The sequence below is a fragment of the Oryzias latipes genome, chromosome 4, assembly GCF_053564925.1.
Source record: "Oryzias latipes strain Hd-rR chromosome 4, Olatipes_Hd-rR_3.1".
Taxonomy (NCBI): domain Eukaryota; kingdom Metazoa; phylum Chordata; class Actinopteri; order Beloniformes; family Adrianichthyidae; genus Oryzias; species Oryzias latipes.
In genome coordinates, this window is record NC_136240.1 from 17,845,923 (window position 1) to 17,862,785 (window position 16,863).

The 16,863-nt window shown below is 36.2% G+C and overlaps 1 protein-coding gene and 1 long non-coding RNA gene across 3 annotated transcripts in view; one reads left to right on the forward strand and one right to left on the reverse strand.

Moving 5' to 3' along the window:
* Nucleotides 1-16,863, forward strand: part of pde4ba (phosphodiesterase 4B, cAMP-specific a) — a 196,367-nt gene that overhangs the window by 7,838 nt on the left and 171,666 nt on the right. The window contains exon 2 of one of the 2 annotated variants that reach the window (XM_020702441.3): nt 11,254-11,348. In XM_020702441.3, the coding sequence (XP_020558100.1) occupies nt 11,307-11,348 (42 nt within the window). In that variant the 5' untranslated portion in view covers nt 11,254-11,306. Of the gene's footprint in view, nt 1-11,253; nt 11,349-16,863 lie in introns of those variants that run through there. The other variant, XM_078945945.1, reaches the window with a different exon arrangement.
* LOC144991876 (uncharacterized) lies at nt 5,554-6,754 on the reverse strand. Its single transcript, XR_013655538.1, has 2 exons — nt 6,549-6,754; nt 5,554-5,924 (listed from the first exon to the last, which is right to left on the reverse strand). It is a non-coding gene; the product is annotated as an uncharacterized LOC144991876 (long non-coding RNA).

Genomic DNA, 16,863 nt, shown 5'->3' on the forward strand with positions numbered 1-16,863 from the left:
CAAAGTTACATTTCCCCATGGATGTCATTCCCCCCCCCAAATTTTCTTTAGAATAAAAGTCAAGCCAAAGTTCCTAAAAAACACCTTTTGTGTTACTTAACAGTATATTTGTTGGTAGCATAACTATTGCCTAACATTGAACAAGACTAACTAAATTATGTTGATGTGGACATAGATATACCTAATATATTGTTTGCTGTCATTTCCATCTTCACTGTTCTGTATGCGATTGTTTTTTTGTAGAATGTCATGCACTGAATGTTGTTTCATTGTTGTTTTGCTCTTCTTACAACTGTCCTTGGTGCTGCCTCTTGGCCAGGTTGTCACTGTAAATGAAAATTGGTTCTCAACTGACTTAGCTGGTGAAATTCCAAAATTAGTTGCAGTAAAGAAATCACGCAAAAAGTGACATTGAAATAATTCTCATTAGGGTGTTGAAAGGTTGGTAGTTTTTCATGAATTTTCTTATCAATGAGAGTTTCTGTTAAACATTTATAGGTTTTGAAAACAGAACAGTCAGTGATAGTAAGCTTTAGTAGTTTGAGGCGCAGCAAACCACGACACACAGCTTGAGCTGCACTTGAGGATCAGCAGCATTTTTAATAGGAGTACTTTCCAAGTCTTTTTTTTTTGTATTGCTGTGGATGTGCTTTGGAGTGCTTTGCCTCTTCTTCTTGACAGTTTAGTTTAGTCGAGAGGGTTGTTTGCACACTGCAAATCTGACTGATGACAAACTGAGTGACTGCCAGCAAATCCAGATCCTGATGGTGTCAGAGGTTTGTGATTGAAGCAGAAACACAAACAAGCACTAACACACTTAGCACAACTATAGCTGTTTACACTTACAATTGGTGAGATACTGTAGATTTAGTTGACTTTGGCAATGTCTATTCATTCATGCATTTTGCAAATCAACTCATTTAGAGATTACTCCAGATTCGGAAAGTCTGTTGTCTAAATGTATCTCAGACTGACAACCATCTGAGAGGGAGAAAGATTAGCTTTATATTCTGGAATAAAACCTACAGTTTGGTTGTTTCTGTACAGGAAGTTGGTTTGTAACTGCATCAGTTCTAACACTGGAGGTTGTTTCTCTTTGGGTCACACCTGTGCTGCTTTTATCTTGGGGCTGCTAACTTATTCTTTATAATTACTCAAAAATATTTAGGTCGGCACATTTGATCAATGATTGTTCCATGTACCCCAAAGAGACCCATTTAATAGAAAATCATGTTGTTGGTGTTTTTAACATATTCTTGAGGCATATTTCTTATGATGGAGGACAAATATGAAGAAAGCTAAGATTATGACTGCATTTTTGAGTATTTCTATATTCAAATCCTTTTGAATCAGGAGCAGATGAAAATATGCTGTTGAAATAAGCTTGAAGTTGTGACGTAGGTGCTACAGTGGGGGGACACAAGCTTCCCGCTCCGCTCCATTCTAATGCATCAACTTGCAGACCAATAGATTCATATATATCTTCATTCTTGTTGCCAGAGCTAGTATCTGGCTCAAAACTATGCGGCTGGATAACTCTGATATTGCTCGCCATTTTTTTGCACCCGTAATAATAGGTTGGGGGTGTGACAGCCCGTAAGCTAGTAGGAAAGCGTGTAAACAGACAAATGATGGCAAATGGGGGCTGGCTTACTCCATGCTGACAGTCCCATTCACAACTTAGACAAATTTTTGATGAACTCCTGCCGCTCTGCAGAGACTATGTCCTAGAAACGACACGTTTTTCTTTCTTTGCTAAACACGGCATAACCAAAATTAAAAAATCAATGGCATCAGTTTAAGAATAGATCAAAAGATGATTGGAGTGGGACTTTGAGAATCATTCATTCATTCATCTTCTACACCCGTTTTATCCCTTTTGGGGTCTCAGGACTTTAAGAATAATTATTGTATGAATCCTTAGCTCTTGTATTGAAGTGCCATTGAGCAAGATGATAAACCACATTCCCTGTGAAGGGCTTATAGGTTTACCGCTTCAGAAAATGAACTGAATATTGTCTACACAGCACATTTGTATGTTTGATAGAAAGAGCTGTGCACATAAGTGAATTAAAGTGAAGCACTATGGAGAATAAAGCAAGTGGAGCACTTAGCTGCTAGTTAGGATTTAAAGAGAACTCAGTTAATGGGCTCAATGCCTCATTTTTGTTGTGTGTTTTCGTACAGATGTACACACTGGCAATTTGCTTCCGTTTTGGCAGAACCAGCTGAGGCTCAGTGTGATGTATTGATGGGCAGAAGACAGCACAAACATTCTTGTGTGTTGATTAATCGTTTTACTAAAACTGAAAACTTGCGAAAAAGTTGGGCAGTCACATTTTTTAAGCATGAAATGGATGTCAAACTGTGAAGAGGGAGATGCAAATCAGTAAATAAGAAATGTAGAGAAAAGGGGCTTTGCTTATTTGGAATTCACTGAGTGTAGTTTTCTGTCTGAAGCCAGCCAGCCAGAACTTGTTTCTGTGGTCAGTCTGATGTCTTTTAGTGACTGGGCAATTACAAATGAAAGGAATTAAACTTTGGCTGAAACTCCCATCATACAGGAGTTATTACAGATTTTTATAAAGACACAAAACAAGAATGTTTAGAAAAAAGAGAAAAACAAACTTCAACACATTGGTAGTTTCGCCAGAGCAAATTTAGGATTCCTTATTTATTTAATGATTTGTTTATTTACCTCTTAGTGTCTTCATATTTCTAGTAACCATGTACTTCTACATTTTTGTCTTCCTGTTATTTTTCTTAAATTGCATTGTATAACAAAGTTGTGTAAGAACTCTTAATTTCTAATATTGTTTGTATTTTTGTAGCTTAAGTTAAAGTTTGTATTGTTAACCAATACTAGAAAGTAAAATGTCTACTTTCAGTTAAATACTTTTAGGGTTTTAGTTGTGTTGAAATCTGCAATTAGAGACCAAACAGGCTGTCACATTTTACCATGCAGCTTGGCATCTCTGCTGTGACAAACGAATTTATAGACCTGTCAAAGCGGACTTTTTAAGCTTTTTGAAGGCATTAGGAGGGTGTGTTCTGAAAAACTGTAGTTGATTAATTTGACTGGATGAATTTAATTAGGAAAATTCTGTGAAGTTGTGAATTAAAAGCACATTCTTTACTTTAGTCAGCAGCAAAACCCTGTGAGACAATCCTCAGCTTTCAAACAGGACTATACATTTAAGAATATGTTGTTTTTGCTGTTCATGATTCATGTTATCAATCCATTAATCACACATTTACACAGAGACCTCCAGCAATCCTGCATTTACATTCATTTTTTTAGAGAAATGCATTAAACACTGCTAGGGTGTATTGTTTTAGAGTCATTAGACACCTTTTTGGATTAATGCTGCTAATTAGGCAGAAATAACACTAATTACGACACTCTAAAAACTCCCACTTCTACACACCAGCTTACTTGTTCGTAGCAGCCTCGGTCCCCTGAGGTTACCGTCCTTGTTCATAAATGGCTTCTGTGCTTCAAGCACCGTTTTCTCTGAAACACTGGTTTCTTCTGTACACTAATTATCTGCTGGTAGGGATTACTGAGACTGACGGCGTTCCCACAGAGATGTTGTGCCTACTAGTTAATTTCCTGTATTTAAAAATTATTCAAGTAGTTGTAAAAAGATTTTCTTAATTGTATCATTTAAGATCATTGCTTAATTACAGCAATTGCCCCCGAAAAAGTTGTAAAAAAAATTCTTTCTTTAAGCTCTTTTCTACGGTGGCCCTGAAGTGCAAAGCATTCAACAAATAACTCGATACAAAAACATTTTTAAGATCACAACAACAATTAAAAAAAAAAAAATTTTTTTTAAAAGCAGCATTACATTTTAGAAAACAAAACAAAATTTCAGAAACCAAAACTTGAAAAACAAAAATGACAAAAAAAAAACATTTCAGAAAACAAAATTAATTTCCAGGAAAAAAAGAAATATTAAAAAATGAAAACATTTCAGAAAACAAAATTAATTTCCAGGAAAAAAAGAAATATTAAAAAATGAAAACATTTCAGAAAAAAAAAATTCCAGAAAAAAATGAAATATTAAAAAATGAAAAACATTTCAGAAAAAAAAAATTCCAGAAAAAAAATGAAATATTAAAAAATGAAAAACATTTCAGAAAAAAAATGAAATATTAAAAAATGAAAAACATTTCAGAACACAGAATGAATTTCCAGAAAACAAAACGAAATCTTCAAAAATGAAAAACATTTCCAAACCGGAAGAAGCAGGTACTATGGGACAACGCTGATTGGATGATGATTTTTGTCAATCATTTGAACTGAAAAGTATTTTAAATGAAGCGATGACGGATTTTATCGTCCAAACAACAATGTACTATAATAATCCACGTATTTCCCATTTATATATCAAATAAAAAATGCAGCAAACTGTTAATGAACTTTAAAATTATTTTTTTAACATTTCGCCTGACACACGGTCACCCGGAAGTAGTTTGTGAGCACTTTTACTTTGAACGCTGTGCGCTAATGTCTACGGCTGCGAGGTTCACGCTGTCAATCATCTTTAGGTAAGAATCAATTCTGTGATCTTTTCTTTTGTCAGTCACATGTCTCTAAGGATGTTAATTTTAGGATGTTAAAGTGCTGCTTTGAAAAGATAATTTCTTTTTATCTTGCGCATGCGCAAAAAGAACCCGATGGAGACGAACCGTCTTCACATGATAGCCGTTCCCGTTTTCGGTGACAACATGAGAGAAAAAGCTCCGAGCCAGCATATTCTGTGATTTATACAGTAATTACAGTAATTATATGGCATCAGTGTTGCTAAAAATCGACTTTAAGACTGAAATCAGTAAACAAGTTCTTATGGGAAATAATATTTAAGTGCATTGTATATTTTTGAACCATGCATATACACATATACTGAAACTTAAAAATGAACTTTAAAGTTTATAAAATACTTAATTGAATTAACATGTGATATTTCTGCAGGTGAAGTTTCTCAAAGCGAAGTTCCAGAAAGGTTTGTGCTGCAGAAGAACAGATGGCAGCTCTACATGGGAATACGAGAAGACTAAAGTCATTCATATCATTGTGCAGTGTAAAGGCAAGTCACCATGATTTATGTGAAATGTAATCAATAAATATTATTTAACCTTAATATCTATTTTTTTTTTTTAAATTGCAGGTCCTTTAAAAACGTCTTTAACCTGCTGCATAAGCCTGTTTAGTTGTAAATGATGCAGTGGGGAGTGAAAAACGAAGCACAATTCCTGGCTTTAGCGTCGGGCTGATGATCTGGAAATCACATCTATGAGGAATCGCATCAAACACTTGTACAACTCCAAACAACTTAATGTTCCTTTAAGCAAAACTCCAGTTTAAAATGTTCGTATTAGGCTTGCTTCATTTAGGAGTTTTTCCGTGTTTACCATTTTAGGTTTTAAAGCTTTATTAACAAAGATGGTGTTTGATTTTCAAAGCTGTTGTTTAGAAATGTTTTTTTGTCAATGAAAAAACTGGATGCTGACGTGAGGATTGTAATAATGGATATGAAAATAAACAAATTTGTTTCATAGCAATGCAGTATATTTATTGAAAACTTAACATGAATACGTTATTCAGTAACAGAAACAAAGAAACGGTTGTGGATTTTCCTTTATGGGCTTCTTCATGCAGTCAATCAAATGTTCCGTTTACATTCAGCATTTACTCAGCGTACCTGTCAGTCACATTTATTAGAGGAAAAAATGCATCTGGGAAAAGTCTGTTTGTGCTTAACAACTATATCAAAAAGAGTCATGTCAGGGAAGTTTTTTCCACATTGCTGCTCAGCATCACATCCAGAGGAAGATGCACAGGTAAGGGACCCCAGTTCCTGCTCGTACATGCTTGCAGCTTCCTCTGCACTGGACTCCAGCTCCAGCTCTTGAAATCCCTGACAGAGATAAATTAATAAATTAAAAATCCCTGACAGAAAAACATCGGCTGCCGTTCATCTTTCATTCAGGAAAAAGTTGAGTTCATCAAAATGAGGAGAAAATGGGTTAAACCAGAAATTCATTAGGGAGGGGTCAAAACACCAAACTCAGAATAAAATACATTATTTCAGTCTTATAAAAAATACATTCTAAAACAATTTGGTATTCCTCCTCTGCCTGAAAGACTAAAACGTTTTTTTTAAAGATTTATTTTACTCTACAGACTTTGCCACCTTTAGTTACACACCTGGACATGTCTGATGATGTGCACATCCAGTCATTTACTGTCATGTTTCTGTGCACTGACACACTCTAAAGTCACAGATCTTATAGTGTGAATAAGAAGCATTCATAAATGTTATTCTGAGACACAAACTGCTGCAGTTTACCTGACAGCTTTGCTGATTTATGCTGCTGGTACACCTGTCTGAGAATCCTGCCCACGTGACCCCCCCTCTCCAGCTGATGAGGTAACCTGTCATTAACGTATGACTGAAGGATCTTGGATCTGTCTGTAAACACCCACCTAGAAATCACGTTTAACGCTACATTTATTAGATCAAACAAATGTGCCTCCATACCTTATCTGTGGATGGCGGGACTGCATTTCCTGATGTGCGCCGTCTTTAACACCCGTTTCTTCGCAGCTGCTGCTTTAGACAGAATCCTCTCACGACATTTTGAAACATTTGTAAACCTGGTTGGTGTTGATATTTCTGCGTGCGTTCTGTCATCACATCCGCTAAATATTCAAAGATTAAAGTTTATGTTAACGTTTTACCGTCCCTTTCTTTGTTTACCTGCAGAACGGACGTCATCCACACAAACTACTTCCGGGTGACCGTTCTGCTTCAGACGAAATATTCAAAAAATAATTTAAACCTTCATTATCTGTTTGCTGCATTTTTGATTTAATATGTAAATGGGAAATACGGGAATTATCATGGTACATTGTTGTTTGGACGATAAAATCCGTCGTCGCTTCATTTAAAATACTTTTCAGTTCAAATGATTGACAAACATCATCATCCAATCAGCGTTGTCCCATAGTACCTGCTTCTTCCGGTTTGGAAATGTTTTTCATTTTTGAAGATTTCGTTTTGTTTTCTGGAAATTCATTCTGTGTTCTGAAATGTTTTTCATTTTTTAATATTTCATTTTTTTTCTGAAATGTTTTTCATTTTTTAATATTTCATTTTGTTTTTCTGAAATGTTTTCATTTTTTTTATTTCATTTTGTTTTCTGGAAATTAATTTTTTTTCTGAAATGTTTTCATTTTGTAATATTTCTTTTTTTTTCCTGGAAATTAATTTTGTTTTCTGAAATCTTTTTTTCTTTTTTTTCTTTTTTATGTTTTGGTTTCTGAAATTTTGTTTTGTTTTCTAAAATGTAATACGCTTTTTAAATTGTTGCTGTGATCTTAAAAATGTTTTTGTATCGAGTGATTTGTTGAATGGTTTGCACTTCAGGGCCACCGTACTTTTCAGTTCTAAAATCAAAAGAAGTGAGGCATCTAAATGCAGCAGTGGTTCCTTTTTTAATGTAAGAGGAGTTTCTGCGTTTATTTGTGTTCAACGTGTATCCAACTCAATTGTACTCATTCATCTGTAGTCACAATGAGGCAGATACCTGCAGAGTGTTCAGTTCTTGTGCAAATTCTGTATTGTAAACGGGGGTAAATGACAGGACAACAAATAAATTCCCCTTTGTTTTGATAACAGTTTTGACTTAAAATCTTAATAAACAATGCATTTTACTTTGAAAAATTCACAGCAACAGATTGGGCATTTTTTTCAAGAAATTCCTTTTTCCAGGATAACTGCAAACTTGTTGTCAATTTGCTGTAAAAATGAAGCAACTGCTTGTTTTTGTTGAATTTCAATTAACATTTATTATCTCTTGAGGGTGCCGAGCAGTAATAACTTTCTCTCCTAGGCTAGAAGCAATTTCCTGCTTGTAATGTAAAAAAAAAAGTTTTATTTTAACAGCTGCTGCTTATTTCACTGGTGTCAAATGGCTTTTGTATAATAGTAAAGTCCTCCAGGCTTCAAGGTTGCCTTGGCCATCTTTCATGATCCATGATCTTTCATGTTCTGTCCTTTATATAACATGATACATATGATAGATTCAAAGAGAATCAAGGACATCTCTGCAAACAGTACAGTTTAAAGCACAGATGACTTTTACTTCTTTTTAAATTGCCTTTGGATGGTTTTTGCTGCTGTTAATGTTAACCCGACTTTTCAAGGTCCTCCTCACAGTGCTTGATTTTTTTTATAGAGCCACTCCAATAAAATAGTGTTTCATGTTCTTGTAGCATTTCTCACGATGGAGGACATTTACTGTACAAAATTAAATTTACGTAAGTGATCAAATCTGCGCTAATCCTCATTCTCGCTGGCATCCGGCACCGGTAATGTTAGGTTGGGGGTGTGAGGGGCTGTAAACTAGTGGGAGAGCGTGTAAAAAAAGGGATGATGGGAAAGGAAAAGGGCCTCACCCCGCAGCAACAGTTCTGCCCTCAACTCGGGAGTCGAATTTCTGATGAACTATTGCCACTCTGCAGAAACTATGTCCTGATAACGACACACGTTTTCACATTTTGGCTAAAAATAGTATAATCCTAATCAAAAGACCATGGGAACACTTTTACAATGGATCAAAAGATTACAGTGGAACTTTAAACTTAAATTTGACTAAAATAATTTTTCTTTAATTTTTTTTGAATAAAAATAAATTTGATTAAAAATTGTGTACACTTTACCTCAAAGTAAGGTTTGAAGAACTCTTGCAATGAAAAAACACACTATTAGTAATGCAGAAAATTGAGCTGTAACAAACTAAAATGACGTATGTGATGTGACTTACGGTTGCCCCCTTTAGGGGTCGTCACAGCTAATCATACTTGTTTGGGATTTGCATGATTGACGTGTCTGCTTTTACTACAGATGCCATCCAGTCACAACCCCTTCTGTATTGACCCAGACTTGGGACCGGCACATGGTAGTTCTGGATTCTGCCCCCTTGTGGTTGCAAATAATTAATTTTTAACCCCTATTCAAGAGTTGCCATCAACAAGACATGAAGCAAAAAGCTTGGAAAGAGCCACATACCAGAAAGTGAGCACATGAATATTGGATTAAAATCTAAATTTTTAATAAGACAGCTAATGTAAATCTGCAACCAGCCTCCAGATGTCTTTCAGGAACCCTTTGTTTCTGCTTGAGATTGTATTCGGTGTTTGATTTTTTTAAAATGTATTAATATTCAAAAACCATAAAAAATTGTTTGAAGCAAAGGTAGGTAAGTTCATAAAAAAATTATGAGCAGCAGGTGCTTGTAGTTAGCACTGATTGTGCTGCCCAAATGTCTATTTACATGCTTCCCTCTTTTTACACATACAATATGTAGATTTTTATTTTTGTTGTTACAAGAATTCTTTCAGCAAATTTTACTATTATTTTTTTGTAGATGACTAAAAAGATCTGAAATTCAGGAAAGCTTTTAAAGCATTATCTTCTGATATTATTCTGAAATGGGGACGATAGCAAAGGGCATTTATGCTTTTGCAATTTAAGGCTGTCAGCTTTTGGGTTAGAAAATTGGTAGTTCAGATGATTTTCTTAAAATGATTTATCTGTTTGTGTGATTCAGAACCCATGACTCATGATCACTCAAGTGGTTGCTCATTGTCTTATGAAGTTTTCTTGCCTTTTTGCTTTCTGAGATGGTCAGCTTTCTAAGCCCACATATTTAAATTACAACTTATCACAGTTAAAAATGTTCACTTTTAAAATAAAAAAAATATGGACAAATTAAGGTTTATGAAATACAGTAGTATCAGACAAAGCTTTAAATAGAAGTCTTAATTTGCTACTTGCTGATCTCAGTCTCAGCCAGATCTGGAAACTGATGCCAATGAACAAAAAAGTAGCAGCATTACAGGGGAAAAAAAACAGCCGTTGTTTACTTGTCTCTGGCTTCATATGAATTTGTATTTTTTTTTCCCAATCTAAATTGAGCATCATTCACCATCAGTGAATTTGCAATGAGTAGTTCCTCAGTTTGACAAAAGATGCCTATTTCCGTGTGATTATTGTGCTCACTAGGAGAAGTGGAGGCAAGGAAAGGAAAAAGGAGGGCGAAACGAAAGGCAACCTGTCTAAAGAGACAGACACGGCTCAGATGAAGCATTTGTTAATAGTTGTAGTAATAAAATATAGTTGTAGTAAACTGTATCCTTATTTAAATTTCTGATCTGAAAAAGAAGACTCAAAATTACTCCCAGTGTGTTATTAATTTTTTTATTTTTATGTTAAAACCCCTTTTCTCTTTGTAATTTTGGTTAATGGCACCTTTTCTTGATTGCTAATTTTTAACCATTTGATCTTTTTTTTATTAATGATCACATTTGCTGCATTGTTTTTAAACTGGTTTGAACTAAGAATAGCCAACTTATTTTGTTTGTGTATGCGTATTTGCCATGAAATGAGAAGGTATTAGATAGCAAAAGTATTTAGAAAATATATCACAACATCCTGTCTCGATGTTTAGGATAATCTTATTTTTCCAGTTGTTGGCTCCTTTTCCAAATAAATGGAGATATTGTGGTCAGTGTCTTTCATTCATTTGTTTAACATATGATAAATCCTTGAGAATATTAAATTTACTGAACGTTGGTTCTTTAATCATGAAAAAAAAACAATCATTTTAATGAAGAAAAAAAAAACTCATTCTTGTATAATTTCACTGACTACCGAAAAATGATTTTTCCCCCCTACATGGACACGATTTTCTTTTGCTGGGAATTATATCAATAAAAATCTAATTAGAAAGTGTTGAGCGGCAGAGCCATCATCTCACCTAAGCAGGAAGTCAGCCTCCATCTCAGTCTTTTCATGTGATTGTGTGGTTTAGAGCAATTTCTTGCACATCATATACCAGTGCAGCATGAGGTATTTGGATGTGTCTGACACCAGAGCTCCTCTGCTGAAGCAGGTTCTTCAAAGGAGTAATAGTAAAGGCAAAGTTGTTTTCTTTTTACTGCTTTGTTGTCCTCACAGAGATGACAGAACAAGTGAGAAAATGGCTAATATTGTTGGACAGGGAAGTGTCTTCTTTCTGCTGAAGAAAGTAGATGAATCTCGTCTTAGAGAAGATAGGGAGTAACAGGGAATTGTGATACTACTTTAGATTATTTAGCATCTCTCAAAACATGAAAGAAGTTCAACTTCTCATTCTGGATTAGAACACAAAATAACCATTTTCTATATTTGTGTTTCCCAGGTTTGCCTGTGAAGCTGTGGTTGTTTGATGACACGGGGAGTTTTCAAGGAAAAATGAGAAAGAGCAGGAGTGTTCTCACAGTGTCTCCTAACAATGTAAGTCTTCATGCCCTCAAAACCCTTCCCCACTTAAATAATGTATACCGTGCAAATCCATAGCCTTTTCCTTTTGCCTTTCTTCAAACAGTAAATATAAGAATATTACCTAAAATATTGATTAATTTGAAATCTGTGATTGAGGATAATTGAAAGCGACAAATTCAGCACTCTTCTTGCAGTTTCTATATCGTTGTGGCTTTGAGCCAGGATAAAAGGACTGGTATACTTAGCTCATGCTGCTCCCAGTTTTTCTAGTTTGTGTCAGCATCCCTTGTGTTTTGACAGCTGAGCTCTGAAAGGCTTTCTCATCCTTCCCTATGAGTCTCTTACACAGACTTTTGTTTAGTCTGTAGCTCACATTTTGTGCCCCCTTCTACTGGCATGTCTCTATCTTCTCACTTCATCCAGGCTTAAAGATTTTGTAAACCAAATGTGGAGTGATGTCAGTTTTGCACCCTAGAACTGCACATCCTGGAGCTATGCATCCATTCTAACATCAGATGAACATGTTTGCTCAACATCACTGCAGCAAAAACCAAAAACGCAAAGAGATTTTAAGCCTTACTGATAACACTAGCATATAAATCCACCTTAATATCAGTAAGTTGCATTGGAGCTCAACATGTTCATGTCAACTTTCCTTTTCCAGTGGGATTTTTTGCTGCATAACCCAATGTGTGGGCGTGTGTTACTCAGTACCTGTCTAATTTTAGCTTTCTTATTATTATGAACATTATGGCCTTTTTTTCTTTACTTTTAATTAAGTTCTACCTTGTTTACCCACAGTGGCTACTTATTTGTCACATTTTTATCTTATGCTGCAATTTATATTGATTGAGAGGATTTATGTGTTAAGATTTCAACACTTGTCAGAATGATGGGTTTGGCTGTCATGATTTCAGGCTTTAACGGAAGAAAAGATGACAAAGAATTCTCTGTAGACTTCCCTTATTAACCAGAGGTTCAGGACTAATAATAACGACAACAATAAAAATAATAATAATTCTTATTTGAAGCACATTCCAGGAAACTCAATGTAACTGTAAAAGTAAAGCAGGATAAAAACATCAGAAAAATAGGATTTAAATGATTTTGGTGCCATTTTGATAAAGTTTGGTCTTGATTTGTCACATTTGGACTTGGATGAGATTGATAAATAGTTAGTCAACATTTATCTCCATAAATGCAGCAACTATTGATATGTCCTGTTTCATTTTGTTTAACTCCAATGCTTTGTAGCTTGTTTCCTCTGGGTTTGCATGGTCATTTGATTGGCTGTTATTTAAAGCAGGTTCCAAGGAGTTTTCTTATTTCTCGTCATTCTGATCACCTCCCCCCTTTTTTTTTTTTTTTACAAATCAAGAATAATACTGTTTGGTTATACCAGCTGGCCTTCTGTTGTTTTTTTTGGGGGGGGGGGGGGGGGTCTCACAATCAGGAGTCAAGTGGGAGTTATCATAGAGAACTTTAACCAAAAGGCATTTCCTAATCAAAATTCATCTGTTGTTTTTCTTGCAGGTTTATATGCACTGAGACACTAATCAATCTAGAAAATGTCCTTGGTAGACTAAGACACATCATAAAAACTAATTAACTTAGAAGCTAAAAGTTCAACTTTATTTTTATTTATTACTGTTTGGTAACTCAATGTTAAAATGTTTAAAAATGCATATGTATCAATATAATTATGTCTTAACTGGCTTTTCAAGTAAGAGAAAAAAATAGATAGAAAACAAATAAATAGAACAAAGAGGACTTAAGTGAGTTTTGAAGTATTATGCAGAAATTAGCTTACATGATTGATTTGATTTGTTGTGTTTTTATTTCTTTTTCTTTTGTGTGGAATTATGAGAAAACATTAATCCATATCCAATAATAGTATTGGCAATCATATCAGTACATTTCATTTGGCTGCAGCTTCAGCAGCTGAGTTTTCTTTTAAGCATTAGATTTTTTAAAATAAAATAAGACATTTCAGTGTAATTTAAATGTTTTCACCATTGAGGATTGGGGTCTGTGATTTTGTTCCATCTTGTTGCTGCCATTTCTGAATTTATTTGCAATCCAGTTGATGTGCAAACATTTTCCTTTTACTTGATTGCATTCTAAAACGCTTATGTAAATCATTCTAAAATTCTGAGGTTAAATAATTAAAATTTAAGATTTATTGTTTTAAATAAATTTTGCAAAACAGGAGTTTTATATCTTACTAAATTATTTCAAAAGATCGAGTACCGATGGTACTTCTCTCTCATAGTACACAAAGCACAGTGGTTGAAAATCATTGGTCTTCTACAAAATGCTGATTTTTTCTTTTCTTTTATCAAAATTGTATTTAAATAGTCCCAATTGGTTCTTCTTGAGCCTACCAGCTCCTGAAAAAGCTCATGTATCTCAAGAATCTTTGGTGTCACAGAAAAGAAGCAATTCAAATAAGTGCTTTTAGTGCATAGTTTAACCAAAGTTTTGTTGAGATCTCAAATTTCAGCGGTTTGATTTAGGGACTGATGATTGCTGCAGACTGCTACTACTACTCAGCTGAGTTTGTTTGTTTGCCGCAGGAACAGAATGTTACCTTTTTTTTTACATTTCCCTCTCCTGAATTAGCTGTATTTTTCTTTTTCCTTGTAACCCTCATCACTTATTCTGTCATTCAGCAGCTCTCATGCCCTCTCCGGCTTTGACTGTGGGGTGAGGGTCAAACTGAGCAGCTTTTCGTTCTCTAATTGGAGATCTTGGAGGTAAATGCTGACGGCATGGTGGTTTGAACAGAAGTGTCACAGCAACAAGGACCCTGTTTGTGTCTCAACTGGAGCTTTTCTATATGTGATGTTTACTTCTTGTTTTTTGTACTCAAGTCACTTCTCTCAGGAGATTTTCCTGATTTCTGCCAAATTCCAATAATAGGTTTTCATGTTGAGAGCACAGATAGGTTGTTTTATTTGTCTCAACAATTTGTGAAGTAGTGATATACTCAGCCCTGTCTGTTAACATGTTGCCACATTCTCTCTGGAAATGGCGACCTTTCTCAGTCACCTCTCGCTTTTTTATAAAATCCAGCATTGTTTCAGTTTCCATCTGATTGTACCGTTTCTTTATTTGCTCTTGATATCTGGTCAGGAAGAAGGGTGCTTGTTACCACAACAACAAAAACCTCTTGGATAAGGTCAACTTTGACCCACTGCACTTTGCCTGTCAGTCTAACCCTTTCCTTGTCACCTCCAATATTTGTTAGACACCTATGATGCCTCTGGTTGTCTCTTCAGACTTTTTTGTTCACAAAGAACAAAGAGTAAAGAACAGGCAAAATGAAACTTCGGCTGATGTAGCTACCTTTTGCGAAAAGTAGGACACTTGAGGTTTATTTTTTTTAAAGTATATTGGTGTATAAGTATAGCGAGTATACTATAGACCATGTATGTATAAGTTTATACTTACTGAATACTTCTTTAGCCTACTTTTGGTACATTTTACATTTACAATATATAGATAATTTATGCAAAGTAAATTTCAAGTATACTGCCTCGCTTTTACTATAGAGTAAGTATCCTTGCCCTATGGGGGAAATCTTTAAGGCTTTTTTGGCAGATTTTTGTAGTTTTTGCAAAGTTCTTCATCTCAGACGGAGGTGCCTTCCTTCAGTTCCACGTACTCCCACTACCACTAGTACCACTGGACTGGCAGACAGGGGTGGTGGTTCTCCTCTTTGAGAAGGGGGACCGGAGGGTGTGTTCCAACTACCGGGGAATCACACTCCTCAGCCTCCCTGGGGAAGTCTATGCCTGGGTACTGGAGAGGAGAGTCTGTCCGATAGTGGAACCTCAGATTCAGGAACAACAGTGCGGTTTCTGTCCTGGCCGTGGAGCAGGGGACCAGCTCTACACCCTCTTTAGGGTGCTGGAAGGATTGTGGGAGTTTGCTTATCCAGTGCATATGTGTTTTGTGGATTTGGAGAAGGTTAGACCACATCCCCTGTGGTGTCCTGTGGAGGGTGCTCCGGGAGTATGGGGTGCAGGGAGCCTTACTGAGCGATGTCCGGTCTCTGTATTACTGGAGTAAGAGCTTGGTTCGCATAGCCGGCAGTAAGTCAGACCTGTTCCCGGTCCACGTTGGACTCCGTTGGACTCTGTTCAAAGTTTTTATGGACAGAATTTCTAGGCGCAGCCAGGGGCCAGAGGGGGTCTGGTTTGGGGACCACAGGATTTCTTCTCTGCTTTTTGCAGATGATGTTGTCCTGTTGGCTTCATCGAGCCAGGACCTCCTGTGTGCATTGGAGCGGTTAGCGGCCGAGTGTGAAACGGCTGGGATGAGGGTCAGCACTGCTAAATCTGAGGCTGAGGTTCTCGACTGGAGAAAGGTAGTTTGCCACCTCTTGGTGGGTAGATTCCCCCTGCCCCAGGTGGAGGAGTTTAAATACGTTGGGATCTTGCTCACCAGTGAGGGAAGACTGGAGCGTGAGATTGACAGGCGGAGCGGTGTCCGTAGTTAATTAATACATTCAGCCTAATATTACATTCATTTTAATTAATAAAATGGTAGCAAACTTGAATATGATGTTTTAAATGTTGTCATTGTGTATGTGGTCAAAATAAATAAACTTTTTAAAGATGTTTTATATTTTTTCTTTCAATTGATTAGCTTTTGCAGTTCCTTTCTCTACCCTCTTTTCATGCATTAGAAGGATTTTTGCCATAGTTTTACTTCAATGGCTCCAAACTGAGATGATTTCATTATTATTAGTGCAATATTTTATTTAATTTCATTTCTAAATCAAATAATCAAATTACAAATCATGCTCACAACATTATGAAAACTCAGCTAAGTCCTATATCGCCAAGTTTAACATAGTAAGTTTGTCGTTCATAAGGGATTTTAATACCAAAGCTGGACTTTTTCCAACACTGCATTCATTTTTAGTGGTACATATTGGAAAAGGCTTTCCATTTAACTATCTGTTTACAGATAACCAAAGTCTTTTATTAATTTAACAAATCTAATATATACATAATGTATATCTATGTATAAAGAAAACGCCCCTCTCACCCTCCGCGGGTGGTTTCTCCTCCAAGCTCGGGTCCTCTACCAGAGGCCTGGGAGCTTGAGGGTCCTGCGCAGTCTCTTAGCTGTTCCTAGCACTGCGCTTTTCTGGACTGAGAGGTCTGAGGTCTTTCCAGGTATCTGTTGTAGCCACTCCTCCAGCTTGGGGGTTACTGCCCCGAGTGCTCCAATTACCACAGGCACCACTGTCACCTTCACTTTCCAGGCTTTCTCCAGTTCTTCTCTGAGTCCCTGGTATTTCTCCAGTTTCTCATGTTCTTTCTTCCTGATGTTCCCATCACTTGGCACTGCCACATCCACCACAACGGCTTTCCTCTGTTCTTTATCCACCACTACAATGTCTGGTTGGTTCGCCATTACTATCCTATCAGTCTGGATCTGGAAGTCCCACAGTATCTTTGCCCTCTCATTCTCTACCACCTTCGGAGGTGTTTCCCATTTTGACCTTGGGGTT